Source organism: Pipistrellus kuhlii, unplaced genomic scaffold (genome assembly GCF_014108245.1).
Source record: "Pipistrellus kuhlii isolate mPipKuh1 unplaced genomic scaffold, mPipKuh1.p scaffold_m20_p_18, whole genome shotgun sequence".
NCBI lineage: Eukaryota > Metazoa > Chordata > Mammalia > Chiroptera > Vespertilionidae > Pipistrellus > Pipistrellus kuhlii.
This window is the reverse complement of record NW_023425493.1, coordinates 1,524,685-1,552,407: the sequence shown is the minus strand read 5'-3', so window position 1 is coordinate 1,552,407 and position 27,723 is coordinate 1,524,685. Positions and strand designations below refer to the sequence as shown.

At 54.2% G+C, this 27,723-nt stretch overlaps 1 protein-coding gene across 1 annotated transcript in view; it reads right to left on the bottom strand.

Moving 5' to 3' along the window:
• Positions 1-2,028: 2,028 nt before the first annotated feature.
• Positions 2,029-27,723, bottom strand: part of RCSD1 (RCSD domain containing 1) — a 42,676-nt gene continuing 16,981 nt past the window's right edge. Inside the window, exons 2-7 of the mRNA XM_036442430.2 lie at positions 14,048-14,146; positions 12,966-13,055; positions 10,430-10,498; positions 9,372-9,575; positions 5,007-5,711; positions 2,029-2,580 (exon numbers count right to left, since the gene is read on the bottom strand). Coding sequence (XP_036298323.1) covers positions 2,548-2,580; positions 5,007-5,711; positions 9,372-9,575; positions 10,430-10,498; positions 12,966-13,055; positions 14,048-14,146 — 1,200 coding nt within the window. The 3' untranslated portion in view covers positions 2,029-2,547. The remainder of the gene's footprint in view (positions 2,581-5,006; positions 5,712-9,371; positions 9,576-10,429; positions 10,499-12,965; positions 13,056-14,047; positions 14,147-27,723) is intronic.

Here is a 27,723-nt window from a genome sequence, read left to right as displayed (position 1 = left end):
GCTGCAGGCAGCCAGGAGTTACAGTACTGGATCTATTTTGTGGGGGGAAAAGGTGAAGGAGCATGTGTCATGTGTCAAAATACCTTCCCACCTCCCCATTCCTTATCAGTTACAGTATTGGATCTATTTGGGGGGGGGGGGGGAAGAAAAGAAAAGAAAAAAAAAAGGCCATTCCCAGGGTTGTTATGTGACGGGGGAATTCACCTGAATGGGCTTCCTTTTTTGCTTTTTCTTTTCTCCCCCCCCCCCCATCCAAAATAGATCCAATACTATAACTAATAGGGAACGGGGAGGTGGGAAGGTATTTTGACACATGGCACACGCTCCTTCACTGTCACATTCTTGTCCATTGATATTGCTCCTTTCCCATCTGCAGCTATAAGGGACAGACTCTCCAGAAGAAAAACGGAGTTTTATTTCACACCCACACCCCGCACTTTCTGTTCTCCTCCTTTCCTTTTTGGTCACACACGCACAACCAGGTACACATTCACAGGACTCTTCTTTAAATATATATATATTTTATTGATTTCAGAGAGGAAGGGAGAGGGAAAGAGAGATAGAAACATCAATAATGAGAGAGAATCATTGATTGACTGCCTTCTTTATGCCCCTACTGGCTGGGGATTGAGCCCGAAACCTGGGCATGTGCCCTTGACCAGAATCAAACCTGGGACCCTTCAGTCCACAGGCCGATGCTCTAGCCCCTGAGCCAAACTGGCTAGGGACATTCACAGAATTCTTACCTGGCTCTGTGTGTGAGTGTACAAATGACCCAAAGACATGTATAAATAAAACCATGTATTGTTTAAGCGGGACACGTCTCTGTAGATGGTGGGTGACAGATAAACAGAAATATTTCATAGACACTCCATGGCTCCAGAACTCTGCTAAAATGCAAAGCCTATTACAGCACCAGTCCTCACTACGTTACCTGCTTTAGAAAATGCATTATATTTTTAAAGTTTTGAAAAGAAATATCCCAAATATTAACACGATCCTGGAGGCCGGAGAACTGAGAATGGGATGAAAGTTGAGGTACCAGTGGTGAGGAGATGATTTTTGAAGTTGGAGGAGAGTGTGTGGTCTCACCAACCTCCAGAGAAGTAGCAGATTCAGCTTCTAAGTCACTGAACTCACAAGGCCCAAGCCTAAAGATGAAACATCTATTTAGATTAACATCTTTCAGCAGGGGTGCATTATGGGGGAGAGGCTATGAGCCAAGGAGTGGGGAGTCAGGCCCCAGCCTTGCTAAGCCTCCTTTGCTCTCCACAGAGCATACAGCAAGAGCTACGTGAGAATGGACTGAGACGGCCGCAGAGCTGGGCTTCCCAGGGAAGCAGGGGAGGGCGTTTTATTCTGTGGTTTGCACATCCCAGCACTCAGAGCACCTGCCAGGAATGGCTCACGGCCTCCCGCACTAGTCTGCTCTCAGGATGACGAGCTGGAGAGCGGCTGCAGAGCCCAGAGACCTACTGGGTTGGCCTGTCCACGGAGACCTGTCCACGGAGGCCTGTCCACGGAGGCCTGTCCACGGAGACCTATCCACGGAGGCCTGTCCACGGAGACCTATCCACGGGATCTGGCCCCTGCTGCCTCCTCCTCCGGACAGAAGGGATGACTGAGCCCGGCACCTAGGAAACCAAGGGGCCACAAAAGCTCCTGCTGCCGGCACAGATGCATTATTTTTTATGTTTCTATGATTATCTGCCCTAGTTCAGTGTTGTTATTTGTTGATTTCAGGGAGGAAGGGAGAGAGAGAGAGAGAGAGAGAGAAACACCAATGATGAGAGAGAGTCATTGATTGGCTGCCTCTTGCACGTCCCCCATTGAGGGCATAGCCTGCAACCTGGGCCTGCGCCTTTGGCTGGAATGGAAGCTGGGACCCTTTAGCCCACAGGCCAACCCTCTGCCCACTGAGCCACACCAGCTAGGACTCGGTGTTTTGAGAGTTGACTGGCTAGTTCATGTCTGAGCCCTCCTAAAGGCTGTCTCAGGGTCTTGACACAATTTACGGTTTTTCTGTCACAGCATTCACATTCTCAGCAGTACTGTTTTCTTTTTTGGGCCTGGAATCGGGTTTTACACACAGTAGAGCAGGTAAAAACTTTAGGGCAGTGAGAGGCTAGCACTTGACACACAATCCGATCAGCTCAGTCAGAGTCCGTCCTGAGGTCAGAGGTCAGAGATCAGAGGTCAGCTCAGGGTGGGTGCTCGTGGACAGTGTCTGGACTCAGGGGTTGACCAGTAGTCCCAGGGAGTAGTCACTCTAGCAAGTTGTTTTAAATAAGTGTTTTGTTTTGTTTTGTTTTGTTTTGTTTTTAAAACCAAGTCCATCAAATAACACAAACTCAAGCTGATAAAATCTGCTGCCCTCAGACTCCGTCTCTGCTGGGCTGGGGGGAGGCCAGGAAACACCATCCACGTCTTCAGGCGGACTCCTGCCCGCAGTCCGCGCTGGCGTCTTCATTCGCTGCTGCCAATGCGGCTGCTACGTCTGAGGAGCCGTCTCCAGCCCCTTCGTCACCCGGCTCGGGGCCTTTCTCTTTACATCCTCGTGTCCTGGGCAGGGGTGTTGCCCTGTGAGCAGAGGAGGAAAGAGTGAATTGAGAGGAGAGTGGGAATACTGACACCAGCCATCTCCTCAGGGATGCCAGATCAGACAACAATAGCAACCGTAGTAGTAATAGTAATAATAATGCTATGTGCCTGATGCGTCTTTCACACGTGTCAGTTCAGTTGTTCTTCACAAAAGCAACATGACTCAGATACTTCCATTAGCTCTGTTTCATAGATTGGGCCTTTAAAGCACAGAGAGGTCAAGTGACTTCCCCTAGGTCACACAGCTGGCAAGCGGTGGAGTCAAGATTTAAACCCAAGGACCAGAGCTTAACCCCTCAACACTGAGGCAATGCCATCTCTTTGATGCCTGGCTTCCCACATCCTCCCTGCCCTGCTTCTTACCCACTAGCACATTCCCACTCACTGCTCAGTGTCTTTGTCAGCACAAAGATGGAAACTAACAGAAAGAACTGGAAAGCAAAGACTGACCCTGGCGGGAAGGCCAGGTAGCCAGCTGTGGATTGCGTGCTTGTGGGACCAGTGCTGTCAGCTCCCCCTGTGTTAGGAGCCCCGTGGGCCTCATCAGCATCAGGTTTCCAGGGGAGAAGCTGAGAGGCTTATGGCTGGATCCACAGTGCGAGGTGTTTGTGGCGTGGGCCATCCTCGTGGGCCGCACTGAGTGGAAGGTGTGGGAGGAGCCGGGGACGTTTGTCCCTGGGCAACCAGGGGTGCCCGTGGGGACCCGGAGGCGGTGGGCAGGCTCCAGGCTGGGTTCTGGGGCAGGGCCGGCAGGAGCTGGTGAGATGGCCATTGCCTATTGTGGAAGGGAAGGTGGGGAAGGATGGAGCCCTGGGCCCTGTCGTGGGGACGGGTAGAGGCTGGGGACGCCAGCTCTCAGCTTGCAGAGAAACATGCGCTCAGTTACCCAGAGACAGGGAGGTGTGGTGGGAGAGCAGGCATCGAGCTGGCCTTCGGAAGGTGAATGAGGGGCCGGTGCGCTGGGTGGACCTGGAGACCAGGACTCTGAGGAGCGCTGTGACTGTGGGGATGAGGAGGGAGGGATAACATGGGGTCTGGGCAGGGGTGAGGAGGAGAGACCAAAGACCCTCAATGGGGGGCTTAGTAAGACCCATGGACTGATTGCCTGTGGATGGGGCGGGGGTTGGGGTGGGATGGGAGTGGGAGGAGGGTGACAGAGGAAGGAGTCAGTACTTCAGCAGCAGAAACAGGGAAGGCTGGCAAAGGGGGCTGGGTTTCAGCTGAATATGCATAGAAAGTCTGTTGAGTGACAGATAAGTTTTGGTCTGGCAGTGCTGGGAGCGGGGACTAGATGGCCCAGTAAGAAGTCTGTGTGTGTGGTCAAACCCCTGTGGGAGCCAGGCTGCTGCTGAGCTGTTGGAAGTAGCCAGCAGGTGGCGGTGAGGCCCAGGCCCCGCAGTCATTCAGGGCCACTGCCTGGCAGTGGGAGCCAGAGGAGACACTGTGGACAGCACAGCGCATGGCCAAGCTCAGTAGGGGGGACTCTTTCCCACGACAGAGTGGGGAGGGGCTGGGCAGCCTCTCTGGACAGGCAGGAGGGGCAGATGGCAGAGGTGAGGGTGACAAGAACCAAGAGGCATTAGTCTTTGGTGGCTGGGAGGGCATTGGTGAGCTGCAGAGTCAGCGATCAGAGCAAGGTCGCCACGGAAATAAGAGGAACAGAGAGCATGGGGATGAGGTGAGGGCAGAGCTGAGGGGCTTTTCTTCAGGGGTAAGTGCCTACCGTCAATTCCAGCATATTGTAATCACAGGAGTTTTATCAAAAGGTTGGTGAAACTTGGGGCTCAACAAGGGCTGAGTCACATACCTGTATGTAATTACCTGTTGGAACGGCACTTCCCCCAAACCTGAATAGGATGATTGTTTACTGCCAGACAGCTCAGGGCATCTTAATCTACATGTTATTGCCCCCTGTTGGTCAAACACCTGAACAGCTGTAGGCTATTCCCCAATCTGACAGTGCCTCTGTAAACACTACCCTTTGAAGTTTGCCTTAGGACAAATTGTGCTAATAAAAAGCTAGGGTCCTGAGACAAGGAGATCCTTTAGCTCCTTTAGCTGAAGCTCCTCTGACCCCCAATGCCTTTCAAAATTATCTTTCATCTTTGGACTCGTACTTAATCTACGCACAGCCTTTCTCCAGATTGCTGAATCCTTCTTAAAACTGGGACAAGAACCCCAGAAGTTAGAGAGACTCTGCATGTTTGCAGGCAGAAAGGGGTGAGCCAATGAGGAGCAGGAAACAGAAGACCCACCACACCAGACGCTCTTAATCTAACCCCATTGCTTGCAGCGCACAGGTGTCCTGTGAAACAGCCAGGAAATGGCAGAGGTGGGGTGAGGGCCCAGAACAGTGGAGTCTGGAGTCCCTCCTATTGGGAGGATTCACTAGCAGAGCCACCTACCTCCTTCTCGGACACCTTGCTGCCGGTCCTGGGGTGGCAGCCTGGCTCCAGGACGGCCCCCTCCTCTTGCTTTTCCTTGTCAGTCCCCTCTGCGGGGGTGAGGCTGCCCTCCACACCTTCAGGGGGACTTTGGGGGCTCTCCTGCCCCCCAGATTTCTCTTCTAGCTGCTGCGTGTCCAGGCTCTGCTGTGCAGGCTCCCCTGCCCTGCTGGCCCTCTCCGCCTTTGCCGCTGCGGCCTCCTCCCTCTGCTCTGGGGCCTCCTCCCTCTGCTCTGGGGCTGGCCTTGCCTCCTCAGGGCTCCCGCACCCACTCTCTGCCTCTGAGCCGGGGGCCTCTGTGCTGGGGCCCTTGGGTGGTGGGGTGGCCTCCTCCTGGGCATCTGGGGCGGCCTTCTCAGGCAGCTGCTCCGGGGTGGCCTTCGCAGGGGCCGGGGCCTCCCCCTCCTGCTTGTCCGTCCTCTTCAGAGGGGGCCTCTCGTGGGACTCCAGGTTCCTGCTCCCGTCCCTTCCTGCCTCCTCGCTGGGCTGCGGGGAGCCTGGGGCCTTGTTCTTGGGCTGGAACACCTCGTCCCCGGCTTCTTCCTGGGCGCCATTCTCCTGGGACGACTCTGGGGCCCTGAAATCTCCCAGCTCCCCATATTCCGACTGAGACTTCCGGAACCGCCGTGACGGAGGGCGCCTCTTTATGGAGCCCCTCGTGCGCACCTGGAAGAAGATACAGAGGAAAATTACCCCAAGGAGAAAACTCAGGCTCCTCCGACGCCAGCCTCCTGCCTCGCGGCCGGCCCAGGGACACTGCTTTCCCGGAGAACCTTAGGCCAGCGCTGGGGGCTGTGACATCCCACAACCTCTCAGGAAGGTGCTGCCGAACCACCCAGTAAAAACATGTGGCCATGATTTTATTGCCCTATAAACAGTCATCGGTTTGGTGTCTAATTTAGCCATTTTATTCTAGCCTTTTTTTTTTCCCCCCCTAATTGCCTCTAAATAACCAGTTCTTCGAATGTTCTTTTTTTAAAAAAATTTTATTGTTGAGAGTATTACAAATGTCTTCCTTTTATTCTCCATTGCCCCCTCCACCAGTTTCTGTTGAGAATTCAGCTAACAGTATGAGTGCTCTCTTATTGGTAACTAACTGCTTTGCTCTTACTATCTTTATGATTCTTTGTCTTCAGCCTTTGCCATTTTAATTATGATGTGTCTTGGTGTGGGCCTCTATGGGTTCCCCTTGTTTGGGTCTCTCTGAACTTCCTGGACTTGTAAGTCTATTTCTTTCACCAGATAGGAGAAGTTTTCTGTCATTATTTCTTTAAATGTTTTTTAAAAAAAATATTTTATTGATTTTTTTACAGAGAGGAAGAGAGAGGGAGAGAGTTAGAAACATCAATTAGAGAGAATCATCAATCAGCTGCCTCTTGCACACCCCCTACTGGGGATGTGCCCGCAACCTAGGTACATGCCCTTGACCGGAATCGAACCCGGGACCTTTCAGTCCACAGGCCGACGCTCTATCCAATGAGCCAAACCGGTTCAGAATTTAAATGGGTTTTTAATCTCCTGCTTTCTCTCTTCTCCTTCATGATGTGAATGCTGGTAACTTGAAGTTGTCCCAGAGGCTCCTTACACTATCTACATTTTTTTATTCCTTTTTTTTTTTTTTTTTTTTTGCTCTTGTGATTGGGTGGTTTTTGCTTCCTCATATTCCAAATTGTTGATTTGATTATCAGCATCCTCTACTCTTCCGTGGATACCCTGTAAATTATTCTTCATTTCTGTTAGTGTAGGCTGGTCCTTTTTTCATGTCTTTGATGTTCTTACTAATTTACTTGAAATTCTCACTAAGGTATTGAAATTCTCACTAAGTTCTTTGAAGCTCTCATAAGATCCTTGAGCCTCCTTTTAACCATTGTTTTGAACTCTGTATCTAGTAGTTTGCTTGCTTCCATTTCATTGAGTTCTTTTTCCAGCGATTTCTTCTGCTCTTTCATTTGTGACATGGTTTTTTTGTCTCCGCATTTTGGCTGCTTCTCTATGCTTGTTTCTAAGTATTAGATAAAACTGCTATGGCTCCTGGAATTGGTAAAGTGGCCTTGTGTAGTAGGTGTTCGGTAGGGCCCAGTGGCTCAGCCTCCCCAGTCACCTGACCTGCACACTCTAGGTGACCCCTGTATGGGCTGTGTGCACTGTCTTGATGCAGTTGAACCTTGATCGCTGTTGGTGTCACTAGGAGGAATTCACCCCCAGGCCAATTGTGAGGATCAGCTACATCTACAGTGGAAGAGCTGCTGTGCAGGAGACACCCCTATGGAGCAGGACATGCTTCAATGGGGCTTTGATGATCACTGAGTCTTTCCCTCGAGTGTATCACTCATGGATGGATGTGTTGAGATGTAATCTGGTGTGGTCTGAAGCTGTCCACTAGGTGGACTGGCTCTGAGCCTCCCAGGAGGTGCAAAGTCAGACACTGCCTGGGGCCACAGATGGGTGTCAGAGCAGCCTGTTTCAGGCCTCTGCCCCTCCCACCAGTCTCAATGTGCTTTCTTCTTTAGTTCTCTCGTTGTAGGACTTCCATTCAGCCAGCTTTCAGGTGATTCTAAATGAAGATTGTTTTGTATTTTAACTGTGATTTTGATGTGGTTGTGGGAGCTGGTGAGTACACTGCCATCTTGGTCCCATCCCTCTTCTAATGTTCTTTGAATGGGCTTCACTATCTTGCAGGTTTCTTCATAAATTAAGGATAAAATTTATACCTGTTTTGAATGAGACATGTTTTACTATTTCGAAAATTATACTTTGACAAAAGTAAACCCAACAGAGAAGAGGGTTGGGGCCTGCTGGTGGCCCAGCCCTGTCACAGCGACCTCCGAGGGGCAGAGCTGAGCAGTTGGTGACCAGTTTCCTCCCCTCTCCCAGCTCAGCCGTTCCTGTCCACACAAGGCTGTGTGACCCTGGGAGAGCTGAGCTGCCAGGCCTTTCCTTTCTGGGCGTCAGGCTCCCCATGCCAAGAGTTGTGTCTCAGGAGCGCCCAGCAGAGGGGGTGCAGGTCCTTTCCTGCCCGGGAAGCATGTGGACCTGAGAGTCAGGACTCACCATGGCCCTCCGGACTTTGTCAGAAGTTCCCTGGAGCCCTAGCCAGTTTGGCTCAGTGTATAAAGCATTGGCCTGCGGATTGAAGGGTCCCAGGTTCGATTCCGGTCAAGGGCATGTACCTTGGTTGCAGGCACATTCCCAGTAGGAGGTGTGCAGGAGACAGCTGATGGATGTTTCTCTCTCATTGATGTTTTTAACTATCCATCTCCCTTCCTCTCTGTAAGAAATCAATAAAATATATAAAATATAAAAAATAAAAAAAGTTCCCTGGAAATGCTTATGCCTGACTTCACTCAAGGGATGCGTCCTTTAATGATGTCAACTGAACCTTATTTTCATAGTTTGTTTTCCTACTACTTTCATTATTGGAAGTGGTCAATCCTAATTCCATCTGTGGGTTTGGAATGAATGCTGTGGGTTAGAAGGCTTCCCGGGCCTGTCCCGAGACCACAGGAGGCAGCCCTGCAGGGGATCAGGGCCCAGCCCTCAGGTGAGTGCAGCATGGCTGCCCATCGGAGGGAATTTCAAAGAGAAAGGACAAAATGACCCCACCTGTTTCTGCACACTTGACCTTTTCCCCAGATAGGTTTTCTAGAACGGCCCAGAAGGTGCCTCTCCCTCCATTCATAATTCCAAAGTCACCCCCGATGCCATTCTCTGGCGTTAGCCCCTGCCTGGCTCCGCCCACATTTGTTGGGCACCTGCTTGCACTGTGTCTCTGAAACTTCCCACCTCTTGGTAGGGCCCGGGACCCAGTGAAAGAGACACAGAGTGTGGGGCAGCATCTATGGAAACAGCTGGCCTCACGGCTTTTGGTAGAGGGACCAGTTTGGATGGTCTTTAACTGGGGCGAGAATTCTTACCGAGGGAGCAATGTTTTGAGCCCATACTGGGCCCTTGGGAGTAGTCACACCAGGCCGGTGCAGGGGGCTTTCCCGTCCTAGCGACCCTGCCCAGCCTTCTGCACACGTTACTGGCCAGGCCTTTAGCTTTGGTTTTCAGCTTTGACATAAGTCTGTGAGGTGGGCTCAGTCCGAAGTTCCCACCCTCCTTCCACCGAGGACAGTGCTCGCCACCCCCAAGCCTGCCTTTCCGGTGCCGGTTTCAGGGGGAGGAGACAGGCAGGCAGGGAGAGGGCTGACCCTGGCCCAGGGACGCTTCCCCCTGTTAATAAGCAGCCCTGACCACAGCTCCAATGTGTCCTCCTCTCTCCGGGACAGCCACAGGGTGGAACCTCAGAGTTGACGGACCACGGACTCTGGACCCAGACAGTACCTTGTTGTAACAGGGCAGGTGGCTGCCCTCCGGAGGCTGGTCGAAGCTGATGGGCACCTCCTCTGGCTTGCTGGCCCGAGAGCACACGCCGGGGCTGGTGGGAGTGGAAGGCGGGCTGTGAAACGGGGACACCACGGCCTTGAGGCCGGGGCTCTTGGGCGAGGCCCCGGGCAGCAGGGCGGCGGGATCGAAGGCGAGGTTGGCCTGTTGGGAGGAGACGAGACGTTTCAGATCGGGGCGGGAGAAGCTGAGTTTCTGCTCCAGCCCATTGGTTACCTGGGACTCTAAAGAGGTGGTGGCAGCGATTTTGTGCCCAGGGGATAATTGGCACTGTCTGGAGACATTTGTTGCTGTCACCACTCGCGGGAAAGTGCTACTGGCATCTGGTGGAAAGGGCCCAGGGAGCTGCCAAGCATCTTTGAATGCACAGGGCAGCCCCACCCGCGCAGGACAATGACCCAGCCCAGCAAGGCCATGGCGAGGAGCCCTGGTCTGGGCGGGAGGAGCAGGCGGTTACAATGGAGATCTCTGGCATTTATCCTCCTACACGTCCTTTGCTGCATCGCAGGGGGAAATCTGGCCTCCCAACAAGACTATGAGCTCCACGGCCCCCACGTATGCTTCATTTACTTCCCAGGGAGGTCTGCTCAGCTGTGGGCACACTGTGACGGGTGGAGGGGTTAAGCCATCCCAGGGCCAGCAGCCGCATTTCGGCCTGTGTGAGGCTGGCATGGCTGGTGGCTGCCTTCAGGCCTCCGGAGAGAGGGCCGTGGTTCCTGGGGTGCTTCCTGCACTATGATGCCCTTTGCCTGGAGGACTACTGCGGTGCCCCATTACCCATCGCCACCGCTAGGTGTCAGCACCTGAGCGCATGCTTGACAGGGACCTTATTTGGGCCCTTTGGCTCCCGGCAGAGCCCTCTTTCTTCAGGGCCGTGTGGTCACTGGCTGGTGGTCAGAGGTCAGCTCTCCAGGGACACGGGGACCTGCAGATGTTGGGGAAGTGGGGGTGGGGGGGCTGGAGGGAGAGGTTAGGATGGGCAGCCATGCTGCACTCACCTGAAGCTTTTCGATCAGAGGCGAGCTCTTCACCTTCACCTTGGGGAGGTGGCTTGTGTGGGGTGATTTCTGCAGAGCAAAGGGACCAGAACAACCGAATGAGTAGGTGAGGGAGCCCAGAAGCTGTGGGTGGAGGAGGAGGAGGAGGACGCGTTGATTTCACTCAGCTTTGGAGGCCCCCATTCCTCCCCAGGGCCCTGGTGAGGCGGACTCCTCCCTCCTCCCCCTCCCCCCCCGCCTCCCACCCCCCAATCTCTCCCCTAGCAGGATCAGAACAGGCAGGACAGACGCCCAAACACAGGAGGTCTCCTGTACCAGCATGATGATCTCATGCTCATTTGGAGGGAACAGACGGTGTGTGAGAGGGGACTTCTCTGTACTTCATGACAGTCAACAACACTCGGAGGGAATTTCAAAGAGAAAGGACAAAATGACCCCATCCCATTGGTCACAGGGAAATAAGAAACCACAGGCCAGGAGTGAAACCTGCCAGAGGTATTTTGGAAATTCCCCCCTTGAACTAGTGGTATTCTGGAAAATCCCACAAAAAAGTTATTATTTTCCAAAGCACTGAGTATTCATTTTGGTGAACAGACATTTATGGAACATGCACCACGTTCCAGGCCTTATGCTGGTTGCATGAAGTTGCACTGTTTGGGTGAAGATATTTTTGTGATGAATGGAGGTAGAAATCTTATCTTGCTTTGATTCGATGTTAGCCAAAAGGACGAACTCCTTTCTGTTTTGTGCAAAATCCCTACCACTGAGTCTGGTTCCACAGACAGATTCCTCCTCACTCGTAGGAATGATGGCGATGATGATGAAGAAGAAAAGTGAAGGAAGGAGGAGGAGGAGGAGGAGGAGACATTTCATGTTGGAAAGAGGCCGAGCAGATATAAGGGGCCCAACACCTAGTCTGCACCCCTCACCCCCATGTTCTAATTTTTCTGCATCATAGGAAGAATCACACCAGCCCCTAGAATGTTCTGAGGTCTGTACTGAGTGAGATGGCTGTATTTCAGTGAAGGAAGGAGGAGACGGACTCTGAGCTCCTGGGACCTTGGTAAGGCCCAGCGTTCAGGGGAGGGGCAATGAGGGACAGTCACTGGCCGGGACCCAGGAGGCCCCGCCCCCTCATTCTGCTTCAGACCGGAGCAGGGGCTGCCCGCCTCAGCCTCCTCGGCCAGGCCCAACAGCAGGTGGAGTCAGTGAGTCTAAGGGCTCCACCCTCCAGCCCCAGGGTGCCCCTGGCCCCTGACTTCACACCCAGATGAGCGGTCTTTCAAGGAACTCGTGTCCAATGGTGAGTACAAGAGCTTCTAGCCCAGGCTGTGCTGTCCTCAGTCTGTGCTTTAAGGTGACATTTCCCAGGGGCCAGTGTTTCTGAAGATGCTGTGGTAGAAATGGCAGCTATGATGCTGCTGGCAAAGCTCCCCTTACGTGGTACTGGGAACCCTCCTCCTCCCCAGCTGACCACTGCCTTCTGAAGGGAGCGGAGATTTAATAACCTGGCCCCTTTGCCATAGCACAGCCTGGGAACCCAGATAAGGATCCACAAAATCCTTGTTGATGTGAACTGAACTGCAAAGCAGGGTCCTATATAGCCACTAACGCAGGACCAAGTACCCTTGAAAGACCGCTCTAGAAATATATCTGCCACAAATGCAGTTCCTGCGAACGGCAGCAGGGGGCAGCATTTCCTTTACTATTTACTCCAGGCAAGCCCTTGGGGAAGGGCAGAGGGGAGGTGGTGGTGGAGAAAAGCCAGGGTCCTCCCTCAATATGGGTGTTTCTATGTCCGTATTGGACATTCTGGTGATGTCTAGAAGTCAGGGATCTGATCATTCGGGTGGAAGTGTTTTCAGCCCTTCTCTGGGCAGACTAGGCAGGGTCTGAGGACACATGAAGACACCCTTTGGCTGGTCCTTCGGGGGGGTGGGTAACCCCATGGCCTCAGGCCTGTGCAGGCACAGGGAGAGGCGGGGGTGTGAGAAGTGCAAGACCTTCTCTGCACTGCACACTAGGAACCGAGGGCCCACTAGGTCCTGCCTTCCTGCCTGAGCCTCCATCTCCGGCGTGGCCTATGACACCAGGGCCTCCCTGTGTTGGTAACGTGGGCGGTTTCTCTATGATCCAGAGCAGTGGCCTGTTGGGGTTCCCACGGTGCCGTTCTGCCTGAGGTTAAGCACAGCCCTCCCTGCAGGTGCCTCTCTGCAGGGAGGACCGTGTAGGTCAGACCTGGGCGAGAGCATGTCCCTCAGGGCCCTTGGGTGGGGGTGGGGATTGAAACCACGGGGCCTACTCTCTTTGCTGAAATTCCCAGGCTTGGAAAACAGCCTCCCTGCCCCTGGCCAATCACAAACGGGGCTCCGTAGGGGGGCACGGACCACGCCTCATGGTCAGACAAGGATGCAGGAAGTTCATTCCTGAGTCTACAATGGGGGCCTTGTCTGCCCAGGTGTCTAAGTGTGATGATTTTGGCCCCCTTTCTATGAGAAGGAGGAAGACAACATACCCAGTGCCTCCCAGCACTTACCTCCTCTCCGTTCTGGCCCAGCTCTACCTTGGGGGGGAACAGGGGGAGGGAGCAGGGCGGCTTCCTCCTGGCAGGCTTACTGGCTGGCATCTGGAGGGCGGGAGGATGATGGACAGACACACAGAGAAAGAGAGCGAGTCAGGCCACAGGGAGGAGGAGGAAGGACGTGGAGGTGGTCTTAGGGATGGCAGGGAGGAGGACAGGATGGAGGCAGGGTGGTGTGTCTTTGAGACTGGCATTAGCTGGATCAGAATTCCCTGTCCCCGCCACCCACATGCCGTCAGCCCGGCTCCTGTCCCTCCAGGCTGCGGGCCTCCCGCTGCAGCCACTGGCCTGAAATCACCCACGTCCAGCCCCGGGCGCCGCCAGCACCTCTGACCAGTACCATCTTCCTGCCCCGAATGCCATCCCCATGTGTGTGTAGAAACGATGGGCGGGTTTTTCAGACCAGAAAATAAAAGCACAAAGTAACAGCCTGAGGCGTGCGCTCTCGTTGGCCCCACGGGCCCTGTGGCCTCCTGACTCGGCCGCCCCTCCCCTGAGACCGGGCGCTCAGGAAAACCTAGTTTGAATCTCCACCTGGCGACACTTTCCCACACTGTCCTCTCCAGCGGGAATTCTTCGAGAACCCATTGGCCACGGGGTCCCTTCCCTCTCCTGACCCTGGTTTCCTGCTTCCCAGCTGGGATTCCTAAGCTCCAGGCAGGAGTCAGCCCGGAGGTCCTTATTCTGAGCCAGCCTAGGCCTGGCACAGCCTGGCACATGACGAGGTCTCTATCAGGGGCTGATGGAGGCGGCCTGGGGCCCAGACCCCACTCTGCTGGCCTGCGGGTGGCTCTGGCCCAGCTCCCCCGCCCTGGGCGGAGGCCCCGCCGCTGCTGGGAGATCCTGCCCGGCCCCGCAGTGGCCATGGCATTCCTCACATGCAGGGGACCCTCGGTGGCTTCTCTTCCTAATTTGGTAATTACCACGCTCCCTCCCTCCCTCCCTCCCTCCCTCCCTCCCTCCCTCCCTCTGCGCCTGACCCAGACTTCCCTGTCCGCCAGCCCCCTCCCAGAGCTGGGCTGTGCTGCCGGGCTCACCTCCTTCGCCGCAGCCTGCTCCCTGAACCGCCCGGCCAGCTGGGCCACCGAGGGGGACGCCGAGCTGTCCACGTTGGCGTTGGTCTCCGCGGGTCTCTCCTGGCAAAACAAGGGGAAGCGGCAGTGAACGGGAGCCGGGCGCCGGCTCAGCCCAGCATCCACGCCGGGGCCGTGTCCGGGCCACGCCGCACCTGCTGTGGCCGCGGGCAGAGGTGGTGACAGTGACATCTTCGTTCGAACCGCCTTGTGCCATCAGCTCCCACATGCAAAGATGGAAACAACAACACTCAGTCCACCACATGTAGTGGATGTTTCAGATGTGTGGGGCCCTGGGTGGCTCCGGGGAGCTTAGGGAAACAAAGCCGGGCCCTGTCCTGAGGGTGCCCGGGGGCCGGGGGGCAGACGTGCCTTCACTCTGTGTGTCCCTGGCAGCCTGGCCGGAGCGGGCTGTGGAAGGGGGGCCGGGGCAGGCCCTAGAGAGAGGGGCCTTTACATGTATGAAAAGGTGATCAGTGCCCTCCGCTGAGCATCTCACGCATGCATGGCCTCGTCCCCCACTTCACCAAGTGTGCGGGGGTGACGTGCTCAGTAATTAATTTTTTTAAATTTATTTTTAATTTTTTAATTTTTTTTTAGAGAGGAGGAGAGAGGGATAGAGAGCTAGAAACGTCGAAGAGAGAGAAACATCGACCAGCTGCCTCTTGCACATCCCCTACCGAGGATGTGCCCGCAACCAATGTACATGCCCTTGACGGGAATCGAACCTCGGACCTTTCAGTTCGCAGACCGAAGCTCTACCACTGAGCCAAACTGGTTTCGGCACTCAGAAATTAATTAATAAACGCCCAGCGCGGCCGCAGCCTGGCGGAGAGGCCTGTGTGCTGCCCGCGCACTGGCTGCGGGCACGGCCTTCGCCTTCGCGCCGTGACGAGGACGCTGGCAGCGCAGCCCCGGAGGGTCTGTGGACGGAACGCTTTCCTGTGGGAAGGGCAGGACTGGCCTCTGGAAGGTCGTCACCACTTCAGGCCCTTCCCGGGGCCCTCAGCGAGGCCGGTGGGGGGTGGGGGCTGTGTGCCATGCCACTCCCTCCACAGAGTCCTCACTGGGAGACACCCCCCCCCCCCCACCGTGTTCCTTTCCATGGGGGAAGCAGGCCGGTCCCTGCCCTGCTCTGCCCCAGGGAGGCCCTCGGGTTACAGTGACCGCCCCCCCACAGGAGCCTGGGGTGCACCTGGACTCGGCTCACTCCATGGGCTAATTGTCACAGACACGGGGTGAGTCTGGGCGCTGGACAGGCCACCCCACGTCTGTGAGGTCACACAGCCACCTGGTTTTAATCATGTTTGTAACGTCTGGTCTCAGAGACACAGGCCTTTTTGTGATCAGGACGATGGCATTTACTGCACAGACGTCAGACTCCCTCCTGCAGGCTGCTGCCCAGACACAGCCTTTGGCCAGCTCTGTCTTCCCTGCCTGGCTCATGGCTACCCCTCAGCACAGGTCTGCCTCCCCGTGTACCACACACACACACACACACACACACATGTGCATGCATGCGCACACAGACACACAGTCATGCATACGCACACACATACATGCACACACAAACAGGTGTGCACACACACATGTTCACACATGCACGCACACACACAGGTATGCACACACACACTTCCTAGGCCCTCTTTTTATGCTAAAAGCCTCTCCACGCCTTCGATCTGGGTGTCCCTCCAAAGTGAACGTGAGGGGGCCTGCTCTGGTGCCGCCTCGGGGCGCAGGAGCAGATGCCCCCCACTGAGCTCCCGCAGTGCCGCTGAGCAAGCGGGACCAGGCTTGTTCAGAGACGGGGAAACTGCGGGGCCATGGCTGTCAGACCGGGGAGCGGGCTCTGAGAAGAGATGGTCCTCCTCCTGTGTCCCGCTCCAGTTCAAGTTCACCCGTCCCAGCCTGAACAGCAAACCCGACACGAAGGGAGTCACCTCCAGTGCAGACACCCAAGTCCCCAGCACACGGAGGGCGGGGAGTCCCGGCCTGGGTGGGGCGGGGGACAGAGCTCTCGGGACGCACCGTGAGCACTGTGAGCACTCCCGCGTTAGGAGCACCAGGAGGCAAACACCCCATCCCGCAACAAGGCGGCCTGCGGGACGGTGAGGCTGGCTGAGCCGCTCCTGGCACAGCCGCCCATCCGCCTGTGCATCTGCCTAGCTTCCTGCCCACATCACGATCAGCCTCTGTCTGTGCTATTTATTGCTCGGATCCTGCTGACCGTGCACCTCGCTGTGGCTCCAGGCGCCCGGGGCTGCGGTGCAGGGAGACACATTCCAGATAAAAATAGAGCCAAGGGATCAAAGGCCTCCGGACTTCCCTGTCCCCAAGGGGGCTGGGCGAGGGGCTTGGAGGACTGGAGGCTTCTGGAAGCATTTAAGGCTTAAAGAAAGAAAGAAAGAAAGATTACAGTTCGTCCGCGTGTGCTTTCCCGGAGCCCAGTGAGTGGGCTTTCTTCAGAATGTCTGCAGATCCCAGAGATGGCTGGCGCCCAGCAAGCCCACTCTCCAGGCCCTGCTCCGTCATTGTATGGAGGACTAGTATTGCCTGCTCACAGCGGGGCTCATTGCAGCCCAGAGAGGGCAAGTGCCTTAGGCAGAGTCACACAGGAAAACCAGACGGAATCCTCTATGAAATAATGGGCTTCAACCCCTGACAGCCTAGGAATGCATACCAGTTAAGCAGTGTGATTGCTGAAGGTGCTTTGCAAACTGTAAAGTGCTATACACCTAGTGAAACTATAGCTGCTGGGTTGACTGGCACAGCAAGAGAAGTCTGGAGGGGTTGGAGGGGCAGGGGTGTCGGTAAGGGGGAGGGCAGGGGAGCAGAGCTCAGCTTGTGTGAGGCTCTGCCTGGATTTCTGCCTGGCAGTTCCTACAGGTGTGATTTCTAACTCCCAGGGTCCCAGGACACCCCACCTGGGCCCCAGGTTCCAGGGCACCCAGGCCTGAGGTCTCAGGGCCCACTAACCCGGCCCCAGGCTGGCCAGCTAAGGTGTTGGGAGCTCGCTCAGTCCTGAGATGGTTTGCTAAGCACTGCCCTCACCTGGCCTGGGCTCTCGGTTCAGAGAAGGATTTGGTGTTCCCGCCTTGCCCTGGACTTTCTTGGGGCCCCTGAGCCTCCCCAGGACTCGGCATTCCTTCCCAGCTCCTAAGAGGCCCATCAAGCATCTCACACAAAGCCCAGGGTGTGGCAAGTCCTCACCGAGTGCACGGAGCAGAAGGGCCCAGGGTGGACCCTGAAGCACCTGCTTGGGATGGAAGCAGACGAACCTGGTTTGAAGCTCGAGTGAGGATGAGCCTACGCGCAGGCCGAGAGCGAGGCCGCATGGACCCGGAGGGCTGCTGGGCGTGCCGCCCCTCCACTGGGCTGCGGCTGCTCATCTGCTTCTCCCCTCCTCCCTCCACCCTCCTTCCACCGTGGAGCGCAGAGGCGGAGGGCGGATCAGCCTGGTCAGACAGGCAGCCTCTGGACAGCTCGGCTTTTTAAAATTTGTTTTAAAATATATTTTTATTGATTTCAGAGAGGAAGGGAAAGGGAAAGAGATAGAAGCATCAATGACGAGAGAGAATCATTGATTGGCTGCTTCCTGCACGTCCCTCTTGGGGTTCGAGCCCACAGCTTAGGCATGTGTTCTGACATGTGACTTGATTCATAGGCCTGTGCCAGGGGGCGGCAAACTCATTAGTCAACAGAGCCAAATATCAACCAATACAATGACTGAAATTTCTTTTGAGAGCCAAATTTTTTAAACTTAAGCTATATAGGTAGGTACATTGTTATCAACTTAATTAGGGTCCTCCTAAGCTGGCCTTTGCTAAAAACTCAAGGGACCAAAGAGCTGCATGTGGCTCGAGAGCCACAGTTTGCTGACTAGGGGCCTACGCTCAACGGAGCCACACCAGCTGGGCTAGGCTTATTTACTTATTTAGGGAAAAGAGGAGAGTGTGGAAGGTGCCTCTGTGTGGCTGGTAGGTGATGGAGACGGGCTGGCTCTGAGGCCAGCAGGTAAACCGACCCTTCATTGCTCTTCAGGGTCAGTGCAGGGCTCCCTGTCATGCGCTCCTCTCACGTAGGTCAGTCCCATAAGAAGCCTGGTACCACTGAAGGCCCCTGTGAGTCCGAGGGGTGGGCTGGGCTCAGGGAGCCACTGCACCAGGGCTGCCGGAGTCCTGGGGGCTGTGGTGACTGCCCAGAGGCCCCAGAGGAATCCCCGTCAGGAGGGGCCATTTCTGCTTCCTGAGTGGGCGTGGCTGTCCTGAGGTCTGTGTCCTTCAGGCCACCGCAGAAAGCTGAGGCCTAACTTCTAAGATTAGAACAAGTTGCCCAAGGACCTGGGCCAGCCTCCCAGTCAGCTGCGGGCTCTCCGGTTACAATGGCTCCCATGCCTGCCCTCCCTCCCCAGGTCCACGCTCAGATGGTCTACTAAGGCCTGTGCTCCTGGACACGGCTTCACGCTGCCTCCAGAAGCCAGAGCACTTGGGAGGCCATAGTTTGGCTTCAAAAGGCACCCATCACATTTAGTAACAGCAAGACCAACAACCCAAGAGAAAAACGGGCAAAGAACAGAGACTTCATGAAAGAAGATAATAGGAATGGCTCAGAGGCACACTGGTCATTAGCTAAACACACATTAAGGCTGCAAAGAGATACCACTACCTGCCCACAAGAATGGCAACAGTGAAATAAACTGACAGCACCAAGTGTTGGCAAGCCTGCAGGGCAACTGGAATGCTCACGCGTTGTTGGTGGGAACACTACTTGGAAAAATATTGTGGCAGCTTCTCATTAGGGTAAATACACACCAAGCAATTAACCCAGAAATCCCACCCCTTGGTATCTGTGCAAGAGAGGAAGACATATGTCTCCATACAGACTTGTATGCATGGAAAACCAAGATGGTGGTGTAGGTAAACGTGGTACTTGCTGACTCGCACAACATCAAAATTACAACTAACATACAGAATAACCATCATCCAAACCACTGAAATCTGGTTGAACAGAAGTGCTATAATTAGAGTAGTAAAGAAGAAAGCACATCAATACCAGTGGAAGGGGCGGAGGAGGAATGGACTGGTCTGACACCCACAGGTGGCATATTTTTAAAAAAAATATATTTTATTGATTTTTTTACAGAGAGGAAGAGAGAGAGAGAGAGAGCTAGAAATGTCGATTAGAGAGAAACATCGACCAGCTGCCTCTTGCACACACCCTACCGGGGATGTGCCCGCAACCAATGTATATACCCTTGACCGGAATCGAACCTGGGACCTTTCAGTCCACAGACTGACGCTCTACCGCTGAGCCAAACCAGTTTCGGCAGGTGACATGTTTTTAATCAAAGGGATATCAGAGGCCACCTATGAGGAGCAAGGGATCCCAGCCCCACACCCAGGGTTCCAGAGCTGGGAAGAGAATCTTCAGGCTGTAAAACCAGCAGGGATTATGGTTGAGTGACAGGGAGGCTGCAGGAATCTCAGCAGTTCCTCTTAAAGGCCGGCACATGGACTTACTCAGATACAATCCCTCTGAGCTCCAGCACTGGGGCGGTGGCTTGAAAGGAACCAGGGACATTGGGGGAGGAAATGGATTGTCTGGCATCAGGGTAAGCACTGGGAAAGCTTTCTCCCAGATGGGGGTGCTCATACATACTGTGCTGGGAACTCCCCTGTAGCAGAGCTAACTGGCAGCCATATCTGACTTTCCATCAGCTTGGCTCACTCCTCTGTCCTAGTGACTCCTTGAGATCTCACCCCATCCAATCGGCAGCCCCGCCCAAGCTGTTTGCAGCAGCTTTTCCATATGAATGGCCTGTCCTGGTTCAGGCTTCAGACTTTCCCAAAATCTCTTAAACAAGCAACAGCTGGCGTCAGAATGCACCATGCATATCAATAAGAGGCTGAAGACCCTGCACTAGCAGCAGCCTGTCTTGCTTTACAGCTTAGCCTTTCCTGGGCATGTCCAAGCCCAAGTAACAGCCATCTGCAGATGGCTCTGTGTCTCTTGATGGGTGGCCCCAGGCAATGACTGACTTTGCACCTCCTGGAAGGCCCCAGAGCCAGTGCACCCATTGGACAACTTCAGATCACACCAGATTACAACTCGACACATCTATCCATGAGTGATACACTCAAGGGGCAGATTCAGAAAGCACCAAAGCCCCACGGAAGCAAGTCCTGCTCCATAGGGGTACCTCCTGCACAGCAGCTCTTCCACTGTAGCAGCACCTGGTCCTCACAAGCCGACTGGCCTGGGGGTCAATTCCTGCTAGTGACACCAACAGCAACCAAAGGTCAACTACAACAGGACTGTGCACACAGCCTATACACGGGTGTACCTAGAGTTCACAGCTCTGATGACTGGGTAGGCTGAGCCATTGGGCCCTACGGGACACTCTGCCAATTCTAGAAGACATAGCAGCTCTACTTAATACATAGAAACAAACACAGGGAAGCAGCCAAAATGTTGAGACAAAGAAATATGTCACAAATGAAAGAACAGAAGAAATCTCCAGAAAAAGAACTCAATGACATGGAAGCAAGCAAACCACTAGATACAGAGTTCAAAACAATGGTTATAAGGATGCTCAAGGATCTTAGTGAGAGCTTCAAGGGACTTAGTGAGATTTTCAAGGGTCTTAGTGGAAATTTCAAAAACATGGAAAAGCACCAGTCAAAAATTAAGCATACAGTAACAGAAATGAAGAGTAATTTACAGGGATTCAACAATAGAGTAGAGAATTCCAAGAATCAACTTAACACTTTGGAATATGAGGAAGCAAAAACACCCAATTAGAAGAGCCAAAAGAAAAAAATAATAATAATAAAAAAAAATGAAGATAAGGTAAGGAGCCTCTGGGACAATTTCAAGTGTATCAACATTCACATCATGGGGTTCCAGAAAGAGAAGAGAGAAAGCAAGAGATTGAAAGCCTATTTGAAGAAATAATGGCAGAAAACTTCCCCTACCTGGTGAACGAAATAGACTTACTAGTCCAGGAAGTGCAGAGTCTCAAACAAGATGAACCCAAAGAGGTCCACCCCAAGACACATCATAATTAAAATGGCAAAGGTCAAAGACAAAGAGAATCATAAAGACAGCAAGAAAAAAGCAGTTACCTACAAGGAGTGCCTATATGACTGTCTGATGATTTCTCAACAGAAACTTTGCAGGCCAGAAGAAAGGGGCAATAAATAATCAAAATGATGACTAGCCAGGACCTACAACCAAGATTACTCTACCCAGAAAGGCTATCATTATCATTTAGAATTGAAGGTGAGATAAAGCGCTTCACAGATAAAGAAAAGCTGAAGGAGTTCATCACCATCAAACCAGTATTACATGAAATATTGAAAGGTATTCTTTAATAATAATAATAATAATAAGAAATATGAACAATAAAATGGCAATAAATACATATCTATGAAAAATTGAATCTAAAAATCAAAATAAATAAACAAGAAACCTAATGAACAAAATAAACTGATGAATAACAAAGAACCAGAGGCATGGCAACATAGAATAGACTGGCACGTCTCAGAGGGAAGGGGGAAAGGGAGTGGAAAGAGATTAACCAAAGACCTTATATGAATGACCTTATATGCATTACTGATGGACATACAATAGGGTGGTGAGGCCTGGGGTGGAGCAGGAACGGGGTGGAGAGGGACCGTGGGGATGGATATTTGGGTTGTTTGTAGATCTGGACTATTAGTAAAAGGCGAAAGATTTGTGCTATCTGAAGAGAAACCAGAGTATGATCTGGACTATTAGTAAAGCTATTCTAAATATTTGCAGACAAGTCTTTGTTTTAGAAAAATCTTTATTACCAATGGCCAGAGACAGGGTTTGAGCATTGTGGGTCCAAACCTAAACCCTGCTTCTTCCTAGAGGTGCGATCTCAGGAAGACACTTCACTTGGCTGAGCATGGTATTCCACGTGTAAAACAGCACTGATCTCCTGTGACTGTCAGAGAGGCCAAGTGAGATCACGCAACTGCAGCCCTGCCCCGACAAGCTTCCCCTCCCCCTTTAGTTGCCATTGTCATCTCCCAGTAGGTGTCAGATGGAGCTTGGGCTCCTTGCACCTTGTAGGTACCTCAGACTGTTATCAGTCAGTTCTGAAGACTTAATAGCAATGGAGTCTGCTGCTGCCAGGCTTTTCACCTCCTCCTGCAGAGCAAGCCAGAGATGAGCTGGGTGGACAGGCACTCAGAGTCCAAGCAATTTACAAATGGGGACCTTCTGCATCACACAAAGGAGCGGGCTGGCCAATGGGGTGTGACTCTGGACTCCAGCTATGAGTGGCCTAATCATAGCAGGGCCACTCCTGCCCTGGGGTCATTGTGTGTCTCAGGCTGTTGGGTGGGGATAGGACCAGCCAGAGAGGGAGAACCACTTTTGGCTTTCACCCCGGGCCCTGTGGAATGAAGGGGGGCCCATGAAGGGGCAGCCCTGAGGCTGGTCTGAGGCAGGCCTGACCAGGCTGGCTTGCCAAGTGGGGGCAGGGCCCTCAGGGGCCACAGGGGGCGGATGGCTTGTGTCCAGGCAGAGGGACTAAGGGGTTAAGCCTCTGGACAAACATGACTCCTGCAGAGTCAGGACGGAAGATCCAGATGAGCTATTTCAAGAGCTGAGCAGCCCGGGTTGGGGAGGCCACTGACCCACCGCGGGGGGAGGGCGCTGTGGGGGCGCCCCTCTCAGCCTTTCTGCCCTCGTCTTCGAAGCTCAGGGCTTGCAGAGATGCTCCTTTTGCAAAAATAGGGACTTTTCAAAAATAATGCAGGACACGGGACAAACTGTTCAAAATCGGGACTGTCCCGCCAAAAGCGGTCACCTTACCCAAGGCCCTTCCCGCCGGCTCACTCTGTGTTTCACTTCGGCATCCCAGCGAAGGAACCTGGCAACAACGCGGTTCTCTGGCTTGTGCAGAACGCCGAGGCGGGTCACTGGGGTCCGGCAGAATGGGGGAAGCCCCAAGGAAATGCGGCCCTACACCCCAGCGTCTTCACACAGGATGACGTGTGACTCGGGCCTACTCTCAAACCCGAGTCCAACGAACAGTCATTCCCATGAGCCACCCGGCCAGCTGCTCTTCAGAAGCCGAGTTTCAGGAGAGGAGACCACGCAGCTCGCACAGCGGGAGGCAACCGGGTGGGACAGCGGGTGACAGAGGAAAACGGAGCCCATGGCGCTGAGATACGTTTGCATCAGCAGCAGGTGGCTACTGGGCTTTATGGTGTGAGCACACAGCCAAGCGTTACATTGTACACCTGACAGACAACCGAATATTGCACACCCACTCTGCTTTGAAAAGAATGAAAGAGCCACGGCCACGCTGGAGGGAGGGATTAAGACGGAAAGAAGTGTAGCTGAGGCAGGAAAAGCCAGCTGGGGGCGGGCTCCTCCCCCTGGCTTGGCTGCAGGGCCCGGGAATGATGGGGAACTATGATGCCATGAAAGTCTCCCATTCCCACCCTTGGTCATGTGACTGTTTTGCTGAGTCAGGAGGGCCTCTGAGGCACAGGCTCAGCCCTGGGTGCTCAGCCTGAGAGCCACACGGTCCTGGGGCAGAAGGGGCTCAGGAGCCAGGGCCTCAGGGACACCAGGGCCTCAGGGACACCGGGGCCTCGGAGACACCAGGGCCCTTGGAGACACCAGGGACCTTGGAGACACCAGGGGCCCAGGGACACCAGGGGCCTCGGGGATACCAGGGGCCCAGGGACACCAGGGGCCTCGGGGACACCAGGGGCCTCAGGGACACCAGAGGCCCAGTCTCAGTGGGCTCCTCACCTCGGCAGGGTGAGGGTTTGAGGCCCGTGGGAGGGCTCCTAGCCTCTGAGCAGCTGTTCCTCCCAGGAAACCCGAGCAAGGCCCTCCTGGCCGTGAGCACGGAAATATCCTGCCCCGTCTGGACGCACCACAGCGAGTGCAGCCCCAAGGAGCCCGGCTGCCCCCGGCCGCCCTCAGCAGCATCTGCGCTGGCACAGCCTCGCTGGGCACCGGCCAGCTGCTCTCGGGAGGCGCCTGGCATGACTCAGAGGTGATTTGCTTTTCTTATCGACAGAGGAGCCGTGCTCAGCCCTGGCAGTGCTCCCCCATCACTGCCCCGCACACCTCCCTGCCTCTGGGGAGCCAGGGCGCCTCCAGGGAGCTCTGCCCGGGGGCGGCAGGGCCTTGCCAGGGGGAGCTGGCTTCCGGGCCACTTCCCCACAGAGGGTCCTGGGATTGCAAAAGGACCTCCCTCCCCACACAGAGAGCAGAGAGCAGAAATGCTCACCCATCCCTGGGCAGCGTGGGGCAGGGATGAGGTGGGCTGGCCTGTCTGCCATCGGCCTGCTATCCAAACCCCGTGGCAGGGAGGACGGTCCCAGCGAGGCCCGTGCCAGGCTCGCTCCTCTGGGTCACTTCCTCGTCTGTGAAATGGGGACGATGGCTCAAACACAGGGTCCTTACATAGCCAGTGAGATGTGCGGGATGTGCCTCAGCAGCCGATTCTCTCTCTCTCTCTCCTGCTTTTTAAAATTAACATGGCCAACCATGGGCCCACGTTGGGGCTACAGCCTGTCTGGTAGGGGAGACCCTAAGCTAAGCAGGAGTTTCTGTAGGTTCGTGGGCGCAGGCATCCTAAACCCAAGGAAGACGCAGGAAGTCCTGGCTAAACATTTAGTGACAGGAGTTCCTGAAAACAAGACCAATCAGCAGCGTTGGGGCCCGGGGGGCGGTTACAGGGAAGTTAAGTCTCAGCCCCTGCTCTGTGGGAGCCAAGGGCCAGCCTGGTTCACGTCCCAGCAACCACGTCAAGCACGAGCTGAGGAGTCCGTGGCTCAGAACTTGTGTCCACGTGGGGCGTGGTTAACGGCCCCAGGAGCCGTGCGGCTGCCCTGGGGCTGCATCTGAGGACCCGGGAAGCAGGAGCCGGGGGTGAGGATGGGGAAGGCCCCTCAGAGGGAGCTGTGGACAGCGCTCCGGACACGGAATGTCTGCGCCGTCTCCCGCTCTGCTCCTCAGGGGACCGTGGGCAGGTGACTGAACGCATGTGCCGTTCAGGGGCCTCGTCTATAAAGTGAGGGCGGCAACACGGACATCGCAGGCTGTGTGGGCTCAAGCGAGAGAGCGCAAGTGTGGCACATAGTAAGTGCTCAATAAACTCAGGTGATTTTTTTTTGTTTTTCGTTTTTTTTGTTATTACTCCTCACCCAAGGACATATTTTCCATTGAGAGAGAGTGGAGGGAGGTGGGAAAGAGGGAGAGATAGAGGAGAGAGAGAAACATCTATGTGAGACACATTGATTAGCTATTTCCCGCATGCACTCTGACCAGGGTCAGGAATGGAACCTGATACCCAGATTTGTGCTCTTGACTGGGTATCAAACCTGAGACCCTCTGATGTGCAGGCTGGCGCTCTAACCACCTAGCCACACCGGCCAGGGAGCAGGTGGTTATTAGACTGGAAGCCAAGGTATTTGGATTTATCCTGAAGGGGTGAATGCAGCAAGGCGCTTAAAGGGAAACTTTGTCCCGAGTTCTGTCCTTGAGGAGAGGCACGGAGGCAGTCCCACAGGGCTGCACACATCCTTTCGGGAAGGGTGGGCATCTCAGCTCAGAGGCAGGAAAGGACCCTGTGACCCGGGAGGCCCTGGAGCCAGGCGTGGAGAGTTCAGGGACATTCCACATCACCCTGCCAGAAAGAAGGACAGGACGAAGAAGAAAGCTGGGAGAATGGGAGGAAAACTTCCATTTAAGGAGCAAATGGAGGAGGGGGCTGTGGGGGAGGGAAGGAAGACGGAGGCTAGGAGCTGGAGATGGAAAAATTCCAGGCTGGTATCGGGTCTAGGATCTGGGGAGGAAGGACACGTGGTCCAAGGGGAGCCTGTGATAGCAGGTCCCAGCATGCTTTGCTGAATTCCCCCGCCTGGCTCATGACATTTTGAAGGCAAACAGATTAACCAAAACATAGATGTAACAGCAGAGCACAGGATGAGAAAGTGCTAATGTAAAACATTTTCCTTTTAACTAAGACATGTCCCAGAAGATAGATATATATATATATATATATATATATATATATATATATATATATATATATATATATCTTTGTACGTATATTTAAAAACCCTCTAAAAAGAATGAAAAACATTGTTTTGGATAAGATACTATAAATGACGGAAAGCAAAAACAGCAGGTCTGGAAAGTCGTCGTCACACCGCTTTGGGGCCTAGATGGGAAATGGCGTTACCCGACGTGCCAGGCTGTGGTCCTGGCGGCATCTCGCACCCGTGTCCAGGCCCCTCTGCCCCATCGTTTAGGGCGGGCGTGCAAACTTCAGAGCCAAGCAGACACCGCCAAGCAGCGGGTGGGGGAGGGAGAACCCGGCCCACCCCAATGGGAGGGGCCGCTGCCACTCCACTCCAGCCACGGCCTGGGTCACGTGGGCTGACTTTTCAAAGGGTCAGTCAAGGCCCAGCATCTCCAAGTGACCTGACTTTTCAAGAGCAGATTAAAATTCATGTTTAGGCAAAATCGATGGATTTTGTTTTGAACACACCCACAGGGGTGGTGTTTTTAAGGCAAACCTCAGTCATGCCTGCCTGCGGCCGTGGCTCCGGAGGCCAGCAGTTGGCTACTCAGTATTTACACGAAGACGGTTTATCCTGTCCAGCCTGTTTTCCGGGTAATCCCAGGAGGTGTCTGCTGGTGTGGCAGATGAATTGACTTTTCATTATTACATGTCCAACACTAGATCACTGTTCTGAATATTACATAATAGCAAAGGTATTCTTGCCCCTCATCAAATTCTAATGGGGATGGTGGGGTAGGACTCCAGAAGGAAAGACCTGGGTTCAAGTTCAGCTCCCGCTGCTCCCTGGCCCCCAGGCCCCTCACCTGCTCTGAGCCACAGTCTCCTACGCAGTAAAAGGGCTCGGTAATTCCCAACTCACAGAACAAGTGGCCTGAGAGCTAAGGTAAGCCGTGTAACAAACGTGCTCAATAAATGTTCCATTCCTTCTAGCACAGTGGTCAGCAAACTCCTTAGTCGACAGAGCCAAATATTAACAGTACAACGATTGAAATTTCTTTTGAGAGCCACATTGTTTAAACTTCAACTTCTTCTAACGCCACTTCTTCAAAATAGACTCGCCCTGGCAGTGGTGTTTTGTGGAAGAGCCACACTCAGGGGGCCAAAGAGCCGCATGTGGCTCGTGAGCCGCAGTTTGCCGACCGCGATGCTAGCTGACAGATGCAAGTCTCCACGGAGTCACACGACTGTCAAGTAGACAAGCCGAGAGAGGACCTCGCTCCAGGGCTTCTCTGGGGCGTGCAAAACACGGTGATCCCCAAAGTGTTAGCTTACGTGTGACTTTTGGGGTGAAAACAAACGGTATTCTGCCTTTGGAATGGCCCAGCTCCCTCGCCTGTCCTGTAGGTTGTGGAGACCGTTTGGGGGGAGGGTCCCCCGTGTGAGAGGTAAAGAGTATATGCCTTGGAGCTACTGAGCTGCTCTGTCACTAACGTCACTGAGTGAGGGACTCAGCCACAGAGGGTTCTTGCTGGAGACCAGAGCCTTCCTCCTCTCCACGCTGCCCGGCACCTCTGGCACCGGGTCCGAGGAGTGAGCCTGCCCCACAGGTGAA